Source organism: Trachinotus anak, unplaced genomic scaffold (assembly GCF_046630095.1).
Source record: "Trachinotus anak isolate AG129_WGS33_773 ecotype Australia unplaced genomic scaffold, CSIRO_AGI_Tana_v1 ptg000002l, whole genome shotgun sequence".
Taxonomy (NCBI): Eukaryota; Metazoa; Chordata; class Actinopteri; order Carangiformes; family Carangidae; genus Trachinotus; species Trachinotus anak.
In genome coordinates, this window is record NW_027273853.1 from 18,098,510 (window position 1) to 18,120,403 (window position 21,894).

Genomic DNA, 21,894 nt, shown 5'->3' on the forward strand with positions numbered 1-21,894 from the left:
TTGATTTCAGCTGCTTTTTTTAGAAACTGTGGCTACAAAAAAGATGTCACTGAGATGTTAATAGCCACTCATAAAGCGAGTTTCTGTGACTATAATTGGATTTGACAAAAAAGTCCAGTAGAACGTCATAATTCAAAAGTCATGACGGCCACACACACACACACACACACACACACACACACAGTTTCTTCTCCTCACTCTCTGATAGGATCAGCTCATAAACCGGTTAATCTTGGCCGAGGGCTTAATCAGATTAATTGCATTACAGGAGCGTGAAGCCATGAAGAATTAAAGGAGGTCTTAATACAACTAAACCCGATGTCAAACTGTTCAGAGGAGAAGTTCCCTCATATTTTCTGATGTATCAAAACTTTTAATGTTGACGTTTAAAACAGATTGCATGAGTGTTGCTGAATCATCAAGAGAAAAGGGAGTAAAAGTAGATTATGCCTAGTGCTGTAAATGTAGTACTTACTTCATTTCTGGTGGAGTAGAGGTAAGTGCTATATACATTGACCAGGATCAAGTCTCCAGCCTTTGGTTGTTACGAGTCAATCAGCACAAGAAATCGTTAGCAGGATCACGACTGCTCCATCTAAAAAAACGTTGGCAGATGTCACCAGATAAGGTCCCAGGTACAGCCGGTGGCTGAAAACAACAGGGCTCTGCTGACAGCTAGAAGCTCTCAGCTGTCCACCAGCTAGTCCAAAGCATCCAGAGAGGAGCGAGTCAACGCAGCCCAGACGACAGACCCATTCACAGCCGCAGTAACCTGAATTGCCCCATCCTGATGTCTGCAAACACCCCCCCCCCCCCACACACACACACACACACAACTCAGCCCACCCCCTGACTCAGCCACCATCACCACCAACCACAGCCAGCTACTCGCCAAGAGACATCCACACACTCACACACACACACACACATGCACAACAAACACACATCAAACAAACCAATAGGAAAAAATAAATAACTAAAAAGAAAAAGTGGGGGGAGGAGTATATATCAAAGCTTAAGAGTCAAATCCATCAGGGATCCTCCATTCCCTGGCACTGTAATCCCTCCAGAGATCACGCTCCCAGACCCATCCAGCTACATGGGATAGTGAGGGAAAGGCCAGGCCTCTGGATATGAGCACGATGATGCCTACTAATGGCACAATGTGGACAGAAGTGCTTTGTAAGTAGCACCTTTTGCTGAGAAGGGAATAAATGACATAGGAATGACGGGGTGGAAGATTTAATGTCCATAATGTTGCTGTTTTGGGGCTTTGAGGTCATTCTGGTGAACAGCAGATGAGAGGTTAATGTTTACTGCTCTCTGTACTAATGCTGGAACATAGCATTATGTCACCCTGGGTCAAGAGCATACAGTATAGTATGAGCTATCACACAAGACCACTTATCAAAATCATTAGATTCAAATATATAATAGATATACAGCATGTACTATGCCCTTCAGTAACCCCAGTAAGTAATCTTTTTTTTTTTTTTAAAAAAAGAAGACTTTTACGATACTGACAAAATAAGGTTCACACATATAGATTTACATATCCCCACTATTCAACGAAACTCTGAGGCACAAATGACCAACGTGATTCATGTGAGGATGGTGTCACAGTGATTTCCCTCCAGTATCCCAGCAGCATGGGACTTCACATCGTATTGAGCGGTATCACATTATTCTAATTAGGCAAATGTGTTGGAAAGCTATTTCCTCTGCAGACAAATGACCAACTGCACAACAAAAGCCAGAGGAATGCCATCTCTGTTGGCAAAGGTTGTGTCATGAGAAATCACTCATCCTAAGTCCCTTGACATGTCATACTCATTCAAAGGGCTCTCTCAGGGAATAGGGAGCATTTTCGGAATGAGAGCGAGGGACTAGGACAGAGAAGAAGGGGTTACAGGGGGAGTAAGAGGGACACTAAGGGAGAAGGGGGTACTGGGGTCACACCAGCACCTCTCAGCCAAAAGAGGGGCCTGTGAGGGGAAGGCTGAGGCAGCCATCCCTGCTCTTGGCTGGTACCATGTGAAGCTCTCCGCTTCCTCTCTCTTCCTTGTGAGGGGCTTTGTTTCACACGCAAACAGCGGCAGTGGCCCCAACTCACCCGGGCCAAGCGCTGCATCCAAACTGGCAGGGGCGAGAAAAGGAGGGAGGGGGCTAAAATGGAAGGGGGGTATAAGGGTATAGCAAGAGGGGGTGCGGGCAGTGGGCATGTCCAGAATGCCAGCTCTTTCAGGCCACTGATGTCATGCCTGTGCCCACCGTGGGAGAGCAGCGGAGGGACCAAGGCGCCCCTTTCTCTTTCCCCCTCCACAGTCTCTTTTTCCAGGATGAATGAATCTTTCAGAAGCGGCACCCATTGTGTCCCATAATCGACGGCGATTATCCCGATTTTATGCTGCCTTCCCAGTGCGAGGAGGTTCCCTGAGTGCTGGCATTGAGGGCCGCTGCGATGCAGCAAGGACCACGAGGGGTTGTCCTGGCAACACTCTGCGGCTTAGAGAGAAGGGGATGAAGGGGAAAGAGGAAGCTCAAAGCCCCACACACAGACACACACTACACAAACACTTAGCCTGCACACAAACCATATGAAGATGGGATGCGGCTTGAAAGATTAACAAATGGATAGGCAACTTAAATCTTTACCTCACCAAAGAAAATGTATTTTCTAGACAAAAAAAAAAAAAAAAAAGAAACATTCAAACACTCGTAAATACTCCACAGGATGTTTTTAAACAGTCTTACTTGGTATCTGTGCTGCATAAATAATGAGCTGCTGTCACACACCATTCACTGCCACTCTCGAGCACAACATGAGCTTACATAATAATTAACAAGTTTGCATTAGAGACCGGGTGTGTGGTTATACTGGTCTAATTCAGGCTGTTGGGATCCATGCGATACCACAGAGGGAGATGTAAATGAGAATACCAGTTTCCCACTGGTTTCCCGTGGGGCCCGATGCCCGTTCTCATGACTGGAGCATCACAATATACTGTGAGGTAAAGACAACTGGAGCAGGGCCAGGCTCCGGATATATCTAGCCCCTCTGGGCCTCACAGCCACTTGCCATGCAGTGGGAAGAAATGGGCTCACACATAGTGGCTGCCTAGGAGCTGTGAAAAAGGCCCCCCTCTCCCACCACCCCTCAAATGAAGCTCTCAGCAAACACTTCAGGTTGTGCTGTGCATAGGAAGTGGGAGATAAATTCCAGCATCAGAAGAAAGGGAAGCATTGTCACTCTACAACTCTCAATTATGGATCCCTAGATGGTTGTTGGGAAGAATGGATTCAGTGATAGATAGTGATAGGGAGATGTGTGGACTCTCATGCAAATCTGGTTTATTCCATCAGCAGTGTAACCTACTGATTTTCGGTAGCTCAACAAAACACACAACAAATGAGCGCTGTGAAAAAAAAAACATCTCCTGTAAGTGGAGGGGAAAAAAAAAACGTTCCCACTGGGTAGAAGTAGCCTCAAAACTTTGCATTGATTTAGTCCCAAATACCAAATCCAAGTGTACACTGTGCTATTCCCATTATAGGCGTCTCCAACGACAACCAAAACATAATTTATCTACCAGTATCTCAGTAAGTTCATTTCTCAGGGACTAATGTGTAAAGATTAAAAAATCTGTCCTTATACTACGTGCTTCATTATCTGCCTTTAATATGCAAAAGAATCATTTCAGTGTGTGTATGTGCGCTGCCTGCATATATTCATGTATCTCAGCTGATCAGTTTACTCATCCAACGCACACAACACCCCTGGCTGGACCTTGGTGTACCTATCAACTATAATGGGTGGTATCTGTAACTGGAGCAGACCTTCTATCTTCTAGATCTGGTTAATTTAAGAGAATGGCCCCATAGTTGTGCCGAGTCACTCAGTGGTCCACTTGAAAGCTGTCTTGATCTTCTTCCAAGTGAACCCGGGAGTGAGAATACAGTCAGATCAAAGACTGGCACAGAGCCAAAGGAACTGCACAATGAATAATGAAATTTTTTGCTGATATTCACCTAAGTCAATTCCATGCTGCCACTCACTATTCCTGAACTGAATGAAATAGCTAAAGAAGCTAAAGAAAGGAGAGCAAATAACAGATCCTAAAGGAAATAAACCTGTAACAGCAAACATGTCCATTTTACAGTCCAGTTTCACGACATCAAATGAGTGACATTGTAATGATTTACTTGGTACTAGTGTAGATCAGATTATCGTAGCAAAACAAAACAAATATTAACAGTTACGAAAACATGTCATTCGTAATAGGTTTTATTTTAATAGATTTATTGGAGTTTGGTTATTCTGTGGGAACTCTCTTTGGTAGTATAGTTATGTCTGCATAATCAAGCAATTTACAATTCTAACAAAAAATAATTGAGGGAAAAGCAATGCTTTAATTCTTACAAACTACACAATTAAACTTTGAAACTAGAAGAGACTAGAGACCATTTTGAGAATTCTTTGTTTCAAATGTATAGCTTACTTTCTTTCTGACATTGTATTACCTGTTATTGACCTAATTCATTCTTGGGGTGACCTTTAAAGTACCTTTAAAGTTTTTGAGCAGTTAACCCTCTAAACAGATATGGGGTAGCAGGGCAGGTTTTCAGTACCACGGCCAGTGACACAGCCTCAGGCCTCAGCTAAGGTCAACCTGACTTTCCATAGTGCTGAAAGAGCAACGTTTCCCACAACTGATGCTAAGCTTGGCATGAGCTACCGGGAGACCGCACAAGTATCTTGTCAAAAGATTAGCAAGTAACACTATTCTGCAACTGTCGACAGATGGAGATAAAGTTTTCACAGAAATGCACACACACTTACACTGTCCTCTGTCAGCAAAACATCCTTATTTGGCAGATTTTCATCTGTGTGTTTTTCTGTAACAGGTTCCAGTTTCCTTTTACAGTTACTTGCTGCGCTGTGAAGCAATTCATGCATTGTATGTAACAGCTGTTGTACTGTCCCTTCCTTTTCCCTTGCTTTCATCACATATTTAGACAATTATCACAATTTTTACCATTCTGTTTTACAATCAGGGTGCATCAGCATCCTAGCAACGCATGATTGAACCATACGTGCCTGTCCCTCAGCATCCTCTAAGGTTTCCCTTTGTTTGGCACAACTCTTTGTGTCCATAATGAGGCAGTCATTAGAGCAAGCCTCTGGGAATCCTGAGGCCTTGTGTTGTAGTCTGCATAGGTCTCTCAGATGTGACCAGTCCCACTGTAATTATGTGCTAACTGCCCATTATGCTGAGGAGTGGTTGTCATAGGACTGAATTTGGTGATTCCCATTCATGTGGATAATATTTGCAGAGAGATTTCGTTTGATGGCATCTAATCAAACTTCCCTCCACTTCACTGCTGGAGCTACAGCTGGGCACACAAATATAATCACATACTCGACCACATGTCTTTCCCTCTCTACGCCTTCAGGTGTTCTCTCTTCCCCTTCTCTGTTGCATTCAAAGTGAACTGCTCCCAAACTCGTACACATCCGTATTACATGTCCTTAACACTCCCTGTTTCCTCCAAGAGTCTTAACTGTGATATTACATTCTCAGTCAGGTCCTTTAAAGCTGCAACCAACAGGATTTTGTTACTGCCCATCCAGTATCCCTTGTCCCCAGCCCCCATCATTTGCCTAAAGCTGCTCAGATGAAAGGTCAGCGGAGAAAAGAAGATCATCCATAATCATGTGAGATTCTCCCGCTCTACCTCCCTACAAGCTCCTCTCTCAGACGAGTGGTTACACACCTATTGCTTATCTCTTATCTCTCTCCTCCTATAGCTGCTCCTGTGTTCATGCCGTCTGCATATGAAGCAATGCTACAGTACTATCATTAGCAAAGGCGCATCTGCTTAACAGAGCTGGCTGTATAGCAGCACGCAGCTTTTGATGGCTTCAGTCCGATCCCCACAGGACCTCATTAAATCAGCCAGTAAGGCAGGATCACCCCACCCCCTACTACAACCACCGCTATGGTATACCCGCTATATTACTGAAAGGGGGGATGACAGAGGCGGAGGGATAGAGAGAGAGAGAGAGAGGTGTGTAGTAGACAGAGGGAAGTGTGGGAGGGGTGAAACGGCAAGAATGCAAGATAAAGATAGATGTGTAACGATGTATGGGGGAAGGGTGAAGGAAAAAAAGAGGGAGGCTGGAGAAAGGAAGGTGTGGCTAATGAAGGTAAGGATGGAGACAAAGGATTGGAACAGCAAACTGATGAGAAAATAAGATGGAGAGAAAGGGCTAGAGGAAGGTCGGATTAAAGTAATCAGTTGAAGTGGAGAATGAGATGGAGCGTGTCCCTACATTAACAGTAATATGAAGGGCTTCTGTGTTACCAGGTTATCTGTGGATACATCACAAGCTGACATCTGTGTTGGGCAGCTGGCCCCGTGAAATAAGATTAATGCACAAATCACGTTTCATACATCACTAGACTCACCTGCCACACTCTCAAATTTAAATATGTTGACAATCTGGGCGCTTACTCTCACTGTAACCCCCACCTTTGTGTGAGCACAACACATATTCCAGACACGCGCACAAAATGTTGCACTGTTGCCTGTGGTCATAAATCTTGTTGGACCAGTCCTGTAGTATCTGAGGCAGGGTGAGGAGGTTACAGTCTCACTCAGGATTTGCCAATAGGACGACTAAGGAGGATGGATGTTCTCTCACTAATTAAACACTGGAGTCTGTAGGGACTGAGCACAGCCTGCAGCAGTAGCCATGCCCCACTCTCCCCACACCACCCCACAGTGTTGACAGAAAGGGCATTCCTGCACACACACACACACACACAGACACACACACACACACAGCTCATTACATCAGCCAGCTAAGCTGGACGACTGCATGCACACACAAACACACACACACCCACCTCACCTACACCATATCAAGATCATATGGTTAAAAATGTTAGTCACTGAACTTAATTAATGAGATCATTCCTGAAAAGGTATGAATAGATAAGCCACCTTTTACTTATTTCAATATATTTACAGATATTTAGATATACTGTAAATGTAAATGTGAATGTAAATATCATGCTAACTCATGTGCTATATCCAGTACAGTTCACCGTAGACATATATACTAAGATGTTGCAGTTAGTGCCACAAACTGTACTGACTGCTCTCTATACAAGCAGCAGACATTCGTAGACATACATTACAACAAAATTTTCATATGGTATTTCTTGAAAAAATGGACTCTTGGGCTTCTTGGATATGTGCCATAGGGTATCTACTGACTATGTCTGTAAAGAGAAACTGAAACATTTAGACATGGCTTATAGTGATGTTATCATTCACACATTTCTACATGATATGATCATTACTGTAAATAGTTTAACAACTCCTCGCTACTCCTTGTCTGAGTATATGCACTGAGGAAAACACATCACATCAAGGATGACCAGATTACAGTGGGGAAGCATATCAGGAAAGCAGAGGAGTGTGACAGAGCTGTCAGTCTCTCATTCGCTGTCTCAGTGTGAGTGAGTGTGTGTGTTCTCCACATCTCTCTTTTCCTCGTTACAAAGTCTCTCCCACTGTCTCTCCCTCACAACGCAGCATTGCTACCACAACACATTGTGTCATCTAAAAAAGTGTCTTCAACTGCTGTGAATGTCTGACAGATAAACACATTTTCCAGCAGAGGCAGACATGAAAAAACATGAAAACCTGTGTTGGCCCAGCTGTTTTAAAAGCAGGCAGAATTTTGATCATATCTTATATCTTAAAATAAAAAGCAAAGATAAAGGCGAAAGGTGATCAAAGAAATAAAGTCGTATAGTATATCTAGTTTGTGTTTAAACAATTAGCTTTTTACCCTTTTAGAAAAGAAAAACTCAAGTATGTGCTTAGCTTACTGTAAGTATGAATTGAAGTCCCTACACTCTGCAAGCCTGCTTTCTTTCAGGACCACTTCACTGACACTGATCTCTGTGTTTCTCTCATATCCCTGAAATGCTGTGAAAATAGCCAAACGTTGTCTATTACTGACTGCTGTTATATGTGATTTCCCACATGGGGACCCCTGCTGTGCTTCAGTTCATTGTTTTTCTTTCTATGTCATTATTTGCCGCATACTTTGTCAAACTATGTAAATATTTCGTCAGTCACACGCAGCACTGGACTCCCATTCAGAGCAAACACATTCTCTTAGGCTTGTTTCACCACCTAATTATGACAGCCTGCCTATAGACACAGTCAATCATTATCAGAAGCTCTTGGCAAAAGTATTTTCGACATATTTCCACAATCGTGGCCAAATCCCCAGAGCACGCTGCTCAGAGGATGGTAAACCCCCTTCAGTCGAGATTTAAGGCATACAACACAAATTCCCCGAAATCCTGGGTTCACTGTAATCCTCATACGATAGAGGAACTGGGATTTCCAGTGATGTCAGGATCCATCTGAATAAGCAGGATCCTGCACATTGCGCAAAATGTAATACGGATTCATTTCATTTAACTTGACAGCAAACTTGCAATACAATATTTTTAAATTTCTTTTTCAGACAGTAACTATAAATAAACCAGTAGAGATACTGGGACATGTCTAGAGATAGATACATGTCTAGATACATGTCTAGATAGATGTCTAGATAGACAGATAGACAGATAGATAGATAGATAGATAGATAGATAGATAGATAGATAGATAGATAGATAGATGTAGCTCCTAATTAACCAGTGCATAATGTGGTGAGCCAAAACCCTCAAACAAAACCCTCTCTGTGTTCATCAGCTATTGAGGCATACCGCTCTTGGAACACGCCACCCCTACCAGAATAATGGGCCACTTTACAGGCCTCCAAGTTAGTTCACAGAATCTAGAGCTGGGAAACCGCAAGCACAGGGTTCATTGGGAGGAGGGGCAATTTAATTGTTTCCTCCGTTTTTTGTTTTTGTTGCCACCCCCCAACCCTCCACCCCCCCAGGCCCCCCACCCCCTCCTCTCTTTCTCCCCTTTTAGTTCTGAAAAGGGGGCTGACAAACAGGCAATGAAGGGGATTGTTGTGTGTTCCGCTGGACAAGTGGGTGAGGTAAACAAAACTAGACTGTAGGGTCTGTCAGCTGGGCTCGTCGGGGCGGGATAGGCCAAGCAGTGGGGAGCAGCACACATGCAGAGGGAGGATTGGTCGGTCAGGCTTGTGTGGAGTAAAAGGGGAGAGGGGCACTGGCCGTTTTGAGGGAGAGGTGGGCAGTGGGGTGAGGGTAAAGGGTCCTGAGGGATTCAGGACGTAGAGAGAGAGAGAGAGAGAGAAGGAAAGAGAGAGAGAGAGAGAGAGAGAGCAAAAAAAAGGGGTTTATTCCGGAAGAAGTGGGAGGTGGACATGGGTGCTGAGGTTACTCCTCCGAGTGTGGGCATTGTGTTTGGTGCTGAAGTTCTCATGCATGTCCTGTTTTAGCTCCCCAAAACGTCCGAAAGTGATGGAGCTCTCCGCGATTAAGCGGACAAGTGGCAGCTCTGCGCTGCGCTCCCACAGCTCAGGCTATTTACATACTCAAGAGGAACATTAATGCTGACCGATCCCCCAGAGCTGAACAAAGAAGCACATAAACCTGCCTCAGAGGCCCATTACGCACTTAATTGAGGATTTGTGGAATAGTAAAAAGGGGCAAAGGAAGAGGAAGGTGGGTGAGATGGGGAGGGGTAGCGGGTGAAGTGGGTAATGACATTAGTTTTATTTAAATTTTAACTTTTTGTATTTTTTTTTCCCGTTGTTTTCTCTTTTTTTGTTCCCACTCAGCTCAGACTTCAGCTGATGGCAGGAGGATCAAATGTGAAAATAATATCTAGCCACATCTTTGTCACCATATGGAAACTCTAAGCATCATCAAATCCTTTTTTTTTCCTACTCATCCTCTTCCTCTTTATTCCCCGTTTGCTGATCCTCCCATTATCCCGATCGTGAAACTGTCATAAAAGCTTTACTCTAGAAAAAAAGGAGATGAGGAGAAAAGCGGCTAAAGCAACTCCTGCAGGATACAATTAATTTTTCAAAACAGACGTTAACCAAAAACTACTCTCATTAACATTTTTAAGGATATTTTGTTGTTCTTTTGATTCTTTAAGGTCATATTCTGTCAAAAATGAACAGCTTCATTGAATGTCTTTCTAGAGTTTAAGTGAAAGTAAAGTTTTATACGGCATTGTTTGTTTTATATTAAGATGCTACTGTCTTTGTGTTGGAGCATAAGGTTCACAGAGCAATGGCATAAACCAGAGTAGCTCCATCTGATAACCAGCGTGAATCTGTCAGACTGAATCTTGTGACAATCCTTCAGATGAAGTCCTCTATTTGTTTTGAGCGAATCACTTAGTGCTTTAATTATGATTCTTTTGTTGCCACACAATGGGCTGATTGTTCACAGTGGCATGGCCTTTGGTGCCAAGAGAAAAAAACAAAACAAAACAAAACAAAACAAATCGAGACCCCCTCTGTGCAACCCCTTCTTCCCTTTACCAATCACTCTCGGAGCAATTTCGTGACTCCCCCTGCTGACCTGAATTCCGACGTGGCAGGTGCCAATGTGATGTGGGTGGTTCGGGGTTTTTCGGGGGAAGGACAGTGGCAGTGGTGAGGGGGGCGGGTAGGATGAGGCCTTCACTGTACACTGTACCAGTAAACCCCCCACCCCCCAAGCCTTAATGTGAATGTTAATGTCCAATATCAATGGCGAGAATCTACTGAATCTGAATCACACTGGGAAAAAAACGGAGCATTTTCAGTCACTGCTGACCAGATAAGACAAGTCCATATGTGAGAAAAAAAAAAAAAAACGTGTTGGCCTAACTATAACTATCCTCTCTTAGCTATCAAATCCAGTGTAAATTTCTTCAATGTGTGGACTTGGCAGGCTGTAAGTACACATGTGAGCTACACTGACCATGACTTTTGACCTGGGTCAACCAGATGTGAACTAACAAAAAAATTCCCACATGCTCTTTGTACTGGCTACACAGCAATTTGTAAATTCCTAACTTCACCTTTACATAATGATACACTAGAAAGCTGAAATAATTAGAATAAAAATTAACTTCAAAATCACACATTTTAATCATAATATATGCAAAGCAGTTTGTGCTTCACTCAATTGAATATACGTCGCTGCATTTTACGACCGCATGCTATGACATGTCATAACGTGCCAGCATTACATGTACATGGATTATAAACAGGATGTTATCAAAAAGCAAATCTACAGAGATTAATTGTTGAAAAGTGTTTATTAAATGATAGTTCAACTTTTTGAGGTAATATTTCTTCCCTTACAGATAAAAGCAGATTATACAGGCAGTTTACTGATTGCTGCTGTCTCATAGCGAAACTGAAGAAATGCCTTGACCAAGGCCAGCGGAGATCTATCGTTTTGCCGCCCAGCAGCAGACTCACTAGTGAATGCCTCTGTTTCTGTTCCTGTGCAGTCATACAGAAGTGAAGGGAGCCAGGCTCTTTGTTTGGTCAACCCATGGGAAAGGCCTCACTCTGTTCAGATCTCTGAGAACTGAAACACTGATTCTATAGGAAGGACTACAAGAGCAAAGGGAGAAAAAAAAGAGCATGAATCCCTCATATTGGGAAGATTCACACAAGGAATACAGTGATGAGGAGGAGATGAATCACAATCCAAGGCCCAAAAAGCAAAGGGAAGTTAGGGAAATACTGGGAAGATCAAGTGCAGAATTAAGCGAAATTGGATGACATTAAGGTAATTAGGAGAGACTGAAATGAAAGGAACAGCTAAGAGAAGAAAAAGAGGAGTATTGAGAAAGTGAGAAAAAGAGAGACAGAGATAGACGAGCATGAGGGTGGTAAAGAGTGAAAAGAGGAGCTGGATGGCACTTTGGCAGCTTCAGCGTGTTCCCAGGAGGATTACTCAAGCACTAGATGCCGCAGACTGCCAGCAAGACCACAGAGAAGCTCCATGAATGGAGACACGCAACCACACACACACAAACATGCACACGGACACACAAACATATTGCTCTGAACGTCTCCCCCGCTGTATTCTGGTGTCCGTTTCACCTGTTTCCTGTCCTCCCTCTTTTACCAAATTCTACTGTCCTTTCCTCTCGCCTTTTCTTTCATTCCTCCACTTTTACGAGCTTATTCCCCACCCCTTTCTTCTCACTCTCACTCTATCTTCATCACTCTATCTCTCACTCTATCTCTCTCTCTCTCTCTCTGCAGCCTTTCCAAGCAGCAGGGAGAGGAGAGGCTTGGCTTGGCCAGCGACAGACAGGTAACATATGCTGCGTCTTCAGGCTGCTTGTGCGGCCCTTTTGCTTCCCTGTGCCTGGGCAGAGCTCAGAGCAAAATATCAAGGAGGAGACACTACCCCACCTTCTACCCTGCTCACTCACTCCATCTTTTGGCCATTTATCTGAGTCCTTTATTTAACCGTGTGCCCCCCTTGTCTTTTTCTCTTTCTGTCACTCCCGCATATTAAAGTTCCTCTCCTGCTCTATCTAACACTTCTGGCAGTGTAAAATCTCAGTTTATCTGGCAGAAACCGAAGTGTTTCCACATTGTTCCTGAGTTTTATTGTTAGGTACAAAACATGAAGGCAACAAGGAAAATAGGCCAGCCCCATCTGCTTGCTTTCGAAATTGTCGGGCATCATGTAAAAATATGACTAATTCTCACCATGAAATCAAGACCACATTCTCTCCATTACATGTGAACCTGTGAACATCCTACAGGATTCAATTAGTCGCTCAGCTTAGTCTGCAGTGTAAATGCAATTTTCCTTTAATCATCACGCCTGCTTACTGGTGATGGCTCATTTACCATCTGGTCTACCACTCCCAGTCATCACACACATCCATCCAGTGGATTCTATTTAATAATTCTCTAGCACAGCAGACCACTATAAACGATCCATAAAACTGCTTAGATTGATTGGTAAAATTTAATTTTCACAGTCAATGAAGAGGCTATCAGTTATTCAGTATATTGATCTTTTTCCACTAGTATGCTGTTACTTCCTTTTCCTCTCCATATTATTTACCCCTGGCTTGCATATCTACACAACTACACCCTCCCCCCATGTGATGTGAGTGTGTGTGTACCTCACAGCAGAGAAGCCTATACTAAACGCAAAGGCGTAAACATACATGTCCATGTAAACATCTACTCCGCTCCGAGTACCCCAAGCAATGTCTACCCTAATTAAAGTCACGTCTTCACAGATAGTTAATATAACAGATTCTGAGAAATATGGTTTTGACTCAATTCACATCTAGTGGGAGATGGGCAACGCTGCAGGGTCTTGTCTAGGCATGTGAGTGCCTCTATATGTTGTCTTTGTGTGTGTGTGTGTGTGTGTGTGTGTGCATGTGATTACTTGGATGCATGTATGCTCAGAAAGGTAGGTTAATGATAATTCAGTGTTGGACTTTAACACTTACATCAAAAGACAGTTTGTTATCACCATCAGTGGGTGCTGTAACAAACACAGCCAAATACTGTTATCACACATTTAATTCATTTAATTTAATTCCATATAATGTTGAATGTGTTTTGATTTACTCAGTCTATTCAACAGACTGGCTGAATCTGGAATTTTCTATGACCTGATAAAACGTTGAAAAAGATTCATATTTAATAGAGTATATTTCCCAGAACAACAAATGGCAAAATATAAACATCCAGGGAAATAATTTGTTTTCTATTGGTTCCTGACAAATGCAGGTAAAAAGGATAATTGAGCGCTCCCATATAAAAGTTGTTGGATAATTTCCCTTACACTAATAATACTTTTCTGTGTAAACAAATGCTAAATATGTGCATAGTGTGCCCAAACGGACTCCTATTGAGGTAGATAGGAATTTACATTTATGTGAATCGGTTGAGATGGCAGCAACCCCTAGACATGATGAACACATTCACCCTTATCTGAAAACAGAAAGAATTAATAACTTCCACCCCCAGATTCATATCTAATGGCTTATCCTGCCTTTCAGCATGTGTGAGCTTTCCTTGAACGCCTGTTGTGCACATTCATGTAAGGCGGCAAATGTCACAGTACAGTAGTTTAGAGAGCAGCCTCTGGGGGAAAGGACAAAACACATTAACTGCATGGACACTTTCCTTTACAGATTCTCCCAGCAATTACCCTGAAGCCCGAGGCCTGTCTCCACATCACATCCCTGCTACACAACGCACCCCATACAGCCAGTTCCCGTCCTTTCACCGGGACCAGCAGTGGAACACAACCTGCCCCTTAAAAATCCAACATCTAGTCCTTGCACCTAGGAGAAGCTCCACCTCCACCCCAGGTTGTAACCGTCATCATGCTGCTGACCTGAAAATGCACAAACACACCCTGTAGTGTTCACGTTTTCAAAGTGACAAGCCAAGAGTAATAATGATGGTGCCAAGACAGTTGGTTTCCATGGTGACATTGATGGTGCCACTGGATAACTGTGCTTGTGTGTGTGTGTGTGTGTGTGTGTGTGTGTCCCGAATGCATGCGTTTTAATATGGAAGGGGGAAGGGACTGCAACGATTGGCTCAAAAGGTGGGTGGCGATAGATGATAAACATTCAGGTTTTTCCGTCCAGGGAACATGTCTGTGCAAAAGTGAAGCGCTTCCACGATGTAGAGCGGGAAATAAAAAAAGCACACTGAGGTTATGGACACGGGGAATGTCATGGGCTGCCACGCAGACAGGACTCCAAACACTTTCATGGATGAACAAACCTATAGACACTTCAACATCATCTTTCAGATTTTCCCTCTCTCTCTCTGAGTAAAACATGTTCACAGATCTGGATTATTCTTTGTGAATCTGTCAGAGCAAGTCTTAAAAAAAAAAAAAAAAAAAAAAAAAATTATTACAGCCAAAACGCGAACTCAAGCTGCAACTTGTTGACTAATTTAGCACCAAAAGCGCCATGTACAGAGGCGCGGTGGTAACGGTTCACCAGTGGACGCAGGCTGCAGCCGCACAACACACAGCAAACAGAGATTTTTAACAAAGGTCGTGTCTGCAGCATTACCACCAAAGCGGTGCCTGAGGCAATCATGCAGGGGGGTGCGTTTGATTGCTCCCTGTGATGTTACTGTAAGTGACAGCTGACGGTTAACTCAGATCCTTTAAGTAGTAGAAAAGCGATTCACACTGATTTGATGCATGCAGGCGTCAGTCTGTCATTTGTGAATGCACCTCGGTGTTTTTAGTTTTTTGCTTTTTTGTTTTTTTTTTTTGTTAATGTAATGTGCAGCCCCGGCTTATTGTAAACGGTCAGCGCTCCGGGACTTTTCGCTGCAGGCTGTCACTTTTATGTCTTAATCTCTGAGAATCTATGGTGTATGAATATTATACAAAAAAAAAACAAACAAAGTGGTTCATTTAAGGGAGATCTGCAAACAGCTGTTCAACTTGCGTTTTGGAATGGATCACCCACAAACGCGCACCCCTGTTGCACCTGCAGCGATCTCTCGATGGAAGCAATTGCTTCAATTGCCCTCCAAACTTGCGGTGATAAACAACAAAAACAGGACAGAAGTCAGAATTAAGATGAGCCATGCGTCTCCTCGTCGTCTTCGCCGTGCAGGCTAAAATGCAAAATACAACAGCATCTTACCTTTGTTGAAAAGCACGATGAAAAAAGTTTTTGGTCTTGTCGCCTTGCAGGGTCTTGTCTCATCCGCTTCAGAGGGGGTGAGCCACAGCGAGCTGCAGGGCGCACAGCGGTCCAGCACAGGAGCGCTTCTCACACCGATCGGAGGGATTTTCTCTCAGTAAAATCCGAGGAGCTCCGCCGCTCAACGATCCAACTGAATGTGCTCTGCCTCACCTCACTCTTCGCCGCTTTACTCCCCCACCCACCCACCTCCGCCCCCCCCCCCCCCCCCCCCCCCCTTTGTCTGTTCTGCATGGGAATGCCAACTCCCGTTGGTTGAAGATGCAGCCTATAGCCTACCGTACGCCTCTCTTTCTTTCTCCCTCCGTCTCTCCCACACCCGCTCTCTCTTTCACGCACACCGAGGTGGGGTAGGCTACAATAAGTTGATGCAAAATCTGTTTACAGGGGAGAGCTGGATTCCAAAACCGCTAACAGCCTAACTACACAAGGGCTGTGTGGCGCAGGTTCTCATGGCCCTTATCTTTTATGTTTCTATGACCTTTATTTTGTGTCACTTGCCGGAGATTGTAGGCATAAAACTCATTAAAGCCAGTGCATGACTTCCATGGATATCATCCTATAGTCTCTCTCTAAGCTTCTACAGTATTATGTCATACAATTAATACCAAAGTACACATTTGAGAATTCATTTTCATTTGATGCTGCATTTCACTTTAGCATATGTGAATCCCTGTAAAACTTGATAAAATCACAAAATATATGGTCGATGTAAGTGAAAATCGTGGAGGAGAGGGGCTTGGTACCGACTATTTTTGGGTCAAAAGACATATTTTACATTTATAATGTTTATGAGATCTTTTTTAAAAAAAGCAATACATTGTTAACCTTTGATGTAAATTTACAGTGAAATCTGAACAGTATTCTGCTGTATTAGTGTCATACAGTGCCATACTGTAAACTGCAATGCAATCTGGGAGAAAAAAAACGTGAGTACAGCCCTTTCACAGAATGCCATGATCTACAGTAATTTACTGTAAACTTTACTGTAAACATCTGAGCATTTAGGGAACGTGAAAGCAAAACAAGATCTTGCAAAAGATTTCGGGCTGTTTTTGCAGCTTGCATTTTATTTTCTGGATTTTTGTCACAGATGTCCAGAGCTGCATTGACAAGGCAACCTCCACCGAGTAAGGTACGTCACCATTTTTATTCTGCCTCAAAGTGTCAGGATGTTAGCTAATGTTATAACATTATCCTCATCAAGAAAGTAACAAAATTAGTGTGAGACTTTCTCCAGTTGAATTTTCTGCCATTTAAGACCGTCTTAGTCATGGAAAAGCTTCATGCAGTTTTTTGGCTAGCTAAAAATGATCATGTCAGTATTTTGTCTCAGTTTACAACACCATTAAACAACACTGTTGTCTTTGCCGAAAGATAATTTAACTAAACTAACGTAGTGAGGTAAGTCTAACCTAATGCTTTGTTTTCCAGTTGGCAAAAAGAGTCATACAAGACCTTATTTAGACATTTCTAGAACCACGCCCAAAGTTCACTGTTTTGTTGTTTGTGCCAAACAGATGGGGATGGGGGATTTTTCTGTAAGGTGTGACACGTAAAAGGCACAAACAATAGAGACAGTGACAGTTTCTTCTCCATGTAGAAACTGTGACAAAAGGTTCCTTGTGGTGTCTACATTTTCATCCCATTTACCAAGAACTCAAAAAATGTTTTGTGAGAGATATTTCAAGACAAATATTTATTTTGTTCTACATTGTTTTTCAGAACCTGCACTGATATTAATCCTCGGTGGCACAAAAGCAAAGACATGAGAAGGTGCAGACCAAGAAGGGCAGGAACATGGTCAAAGAGAAGACAACATCAGTGAACCTGCATGTTTACACTCATCAAGAAGCGCAGTGACCGCAAGTAGGACAAAAAAGTGGACTGTTTCCCATTTGAGCGATTGTCACTCCTCTCTATGACAGACCTTGGTCGCCATGGTTACGTAGGATAGAAGTGGGGTCTTCTGGACACTATCAGTCAGAATAGAAGTTGTACACTGCGCTCAAGGTCATCCACGTGACTATATTGCAAACACTGCTTGTCAGACTACTCATGGGAGTAGATAAAGCCAAATTGTTATTGCAATTACAATTATGTTTGGGTCAGTGATCTGTATGCATTTAGAGCATACTGGGCAGCAAATGGGTGCGTGGGGAGCAAATCATCAGAGCAAATTCCCAAAACTGCTCCAAGAAATGGAGCCGGAGCCAGAGGATGACTAACCCCTGTGAGTGAGTGGTGGAGCACCCATTCATCTAAGTTGATATTCCACCTCTGCACAAGTGGCTCAATGCAGAGTTTGCATTTTTGGATCACACCCAACCGCTTTAACACAAGGGTGAGTGTTTCTGTGTGTTTCAAGGCTGCTCTGGCTGCTGTGTGGCAGTAATTGTGGTTGCAGCACTTTGCCACCATCAACGGTTTAGAAGGAGAAACAAAAGGCTGTAATTGCAGGTATGGAAGCAACGTGACAGAATACAGTGTTACTCTTAGCAATAAATGCATCGGTGTAATTTATTAGTTTTCAATTGCTTCTAATATGTAGTGAAAAACTTGCATTCGAGACGCAAAGCTTGCATTCCTTGACAGGTCAACATGGAAGCAACTTCAGGGCACATCAGAGAACTAATAAACCATCAAAATAGCAACTCCAGCAACAATTGTGTCCGCATCAGATGCAGGAATCAGTTTCTCAGAGTAAACCATATCTCTTTCTGACACTGAGGTGTTGTGAGACATTACAGTGAGACGGGGGGAGCAGACAACAAAAGGACATGAGGCAGTGATTGAGCATGAGTGCTGGCAGGAGAAGAATGAGCAGGTACGGGGAGGGTGGTCTAGAAGCTGCCCTATTAGGAAGAAACTCCCCCGAGGGAAAGACATCACCAGGAAAAGATGGTGATGTAGTGTTTCTTATTTTGTCTGCTTGAAATAGCTTGCAGGTGTCATTTAATCTATCATTATTTTTTATAGATAGAAGTTTATTTTTTATGTTGGATTTTTTTTTTTTTATTGAGGATAGTTTATCCTAATAAAACATAATTTTATAAACACCTTCAAATAAGACATATGTTGCTTTGTTTTGACAAAAAAACGTTCCACACTTACGTTTCATCGTTAGGTGACCTGTAGTAGCCATAGTAATAATGACAGTAAAGGTGTCAAAGTCGATGTTAGGAGGAGGTTAGGACGATAAAACGCAGATGTTGGACATTGCTGTTCACTCCTCATGTGAAACATTGTTTCTTGACAATGATGGTTCTCTAACCTAAAGAAAGAATTTCCCCCCTGGACCCTACTGCACCTCCCTCTTCCTATCAATCTAGCGTCCTCCTTATTCACAAGATGGTCTGTTCTATGTAGGGGGGCCTATGGTAGGCTATTCACAGATGTCTCCATAAAAGTCTGTTACCTGAGACCATAGTTCCACTGTGATTTCAGTGCAGTCCCAGTTTGAATGAATTTATATTGACTGGCTGTAGGCCTCTTGGCGACACTGTGAAATTATTTAAGCCAAGTTAAAATACAAAAAAGAAAAACATTTATTTAACATTCAATACAAGAGTAAAGAAATTGAGGTACCCTTACCTAACAGGAGTCAACTTTTATTGTGACAGTAGGTAATAGGCTGCAAAGCTAGACATTTACTTTTGTGTAATAAATCATCCTGGAAGTAAATACGTTGGTGTATAAAACCACTGTTTTACTAAATGTCCTCTTTACACGTCTCGACACAGGATGCATCACAGGCACATTTTTGAATCACCTCACACAACAGATGTGATTCTATTTTTGCTCTCACTGTAACTATGTAACAACAACTCCAAGTATTAGTGTAGGATTTAAGTCTATTTTTTCTTCCTTTTACGTGCACAGCTACAGTAAAATGATTGACTGTAGTACAGTACTGTGGCTGAATGCAGCCTGTGTAGATTCAACAGATTACTGTTGATGAGCTGCTTTCACTGTACAGCCTCAGGGCAGTGAGACATTGCTATCAAATCCAAAAAGCCTGGTATAAGGTCAAAGTAAGTTTACGATCTCACTAATCCAGTCTTTTGTGAGTAGAAACTGCTTTACCATGTCACCACTAAGGACAAATGTAAAGCTCAGGGCAAATAAAAAAAAAGAGATTCTAATGAATGAAATTAAGTAATCTGAAGTGACAACACTTTAACATACCATGGTTTAGCATCCACCATTCTTTTGTCTCTTCATCTCTTTGTCACTTATACACTAGTGTTCTATAGTTCTACAACTGTGTCTGAATACTGATTACACCGCTGTGCATTGGATTGTAATTAATTTAAAAAAAAGGAACAAAAGAAAAAAAAGAAATAAAACTGATGTATAACTAGTTCTGTTGCCCCATGGTCCTGCCCATTGGCTGCATGCTGCTGCAATTAAACCCTCTGTGGAATTTCAGAGAATTGCCAACTTTCTCTTGGGTTTGGTTTGCTCATGAGACAAAGGTAATCATCTGGGCCCAAGCTCCTCCAGCATTTGGATGTACCAGAGTGCGCAGTGAAGGATAGTCAATAAAGAAATGCCAGGATTCTCTTCTGTATGCAGAACAGCAGGGAACCCAGCTGGGCATTCAAGCCTCATCCATTTTCTGCTCCAGTTTCTCAGCAGTGTCAATTGATAAGAAACAAAAATGCATGAGATATAGACGTAGATATAGATATTATGCTCTTTGACTCAACTACAAGAAACTGATACGTAGAGGACGTGGGCTTCCCTTGAGAAATCTTTGTCCAACTTTTAGGAAGCAGCAGCAGTTACTTCACCTTTACTATCCCACATTGGTCAGTTACTTTCACTCCTTGGATTTGCAGGTTACTGATGTTTTACCTCAGCCTTTCATTGGCTGTGTCCTCCTAGGGACACAAAAAGATTACAGATAAGAACAGGGCAGAAAATGTGTCCAGTGCCACCCATGGGGTTTAAGAACTGTAATAACTCAGGCCCATGTCTGTCTCACTGCACAGATGCTGGCATATATATATATATATATATATATATATATATATATATATATATATATATATGTGTGTGTGTGTGTGTGTGTGTGTGTTTACTGTGTTGCCAGGTTGTCAAAGAAAACTTTCCATTACCATTTGGTAACCGTGTTATCACAAGCACGAAGTGATTGGTAGAATTAGAGATTTGAAGTTTTCAACAACATTACATTTACAGTTTAAATGTTTTGCTTTCTAATTAACTGCTTCAGGATGAAACCATGATATACAGCAACCATTTACACCTGCCCCGACACAAAGGACACATTAATCCCAAAGGGCTTGACGCTGTGGTGACGGCCTCTCAAGAACCTAAAAAAGTGTTATGAGGATGTTCTGGGATAATAAAGCTGGCAAGCCTTCAGAAATACCAAAGGGAGGCGGGGACATTTTCTTGGGGGAGGAGGTTAATGCATGTATTGAACTGTGTGTTAAGCCTTGTGTGTTTGAAAGATTGGTTTCAATGCTGGCGAACGGTACACATGTTTACAAGAACAGCTAAACCAAGAGAATGTTATTGGCTACCCAAACAAAGGAACCACACCTGCACGTGAACACACACATACTGCACATTTCCTGCTGTCTCTTTCATTCATTCCCTCTCTATCTTGCTATCTTTTTTATTCACCTTCTCCAGTTCTACACACTCTTTCTCAGTTCAGTAGCAGCAGCCAGATTTCATGCAGGCTTACTGCAGCTGCTGTCGGAGTCAAACAATCACATCTATAATAAATCATATTGCCACTTCTAGCTGCGCAATTCAGTCGCAGGCGAGCATATAGATGAAAACACAGCTGGGGCTTTGCATCGATACTGCAAAATTGCTTTGTGTGTCGAAACACAAGTGTGTTGTATATTTATTCAGGGCTGTGCAGATGTGTTTAAATGGCTATCTTCCATTTCATGTAGTCATACATGGCATGTAATGACTGAATAATGCCCTGCTCCATTTAGGATCATTCTGTATGTACTAGAGGGCTGACGGTGCTGGAATAGGAATGTTTCTGGGGGGAGCATGATGACTTGCTAAAGGCACAATTGGTGAAAGATGTGGACATGCGGGCTAATATCACTGTGCAGTAAACACATTACTGCTTAAAGAATAAGGCTACTGATGTTCTATAAGTTTCTTACTGTCAGCAAATCCCATCAAAAGATTAACAATAACAAT

At 42.6% G+C, this 21,894-nt stretch overlaps 1 protein-coding gene across 4 annotated transcripts in view; it reads right to left on the bottom strand.

Annotated features, from left to right (window-relative positions):
- Nucleotides 1-15,840, bottom strand: part of LOC139635777 (excitatory amino acid transporter 2-like) — a 30,221-nt gene extending 14,381 nt beyond the window's left edge. Inside the window, exon 1 of one of the 4 annotated variants that reach the window (XM_071503243.1) lies at nt 15,637-15,840. Coding sequence is in view for 2 of the 4 variants with exons in the window: in XM_071503234.1 (XP_071359335.1) it covers nt 476-513 (38 nt within the window). In the remaining 2 variants the exon portion in view is untranslated. Of the gene's footprint in view, nt 1-475; nt 783-15,636 lie in introns of those variants that run through there. The other 3 variants (XM_071503234.1, XM_071503224.1, XM_071503213.1) reach the window with 3 other exon arrangements.
- Between the last annotated feature and the right edge of the window lie 6,054 nt (nt 15,841-21,894).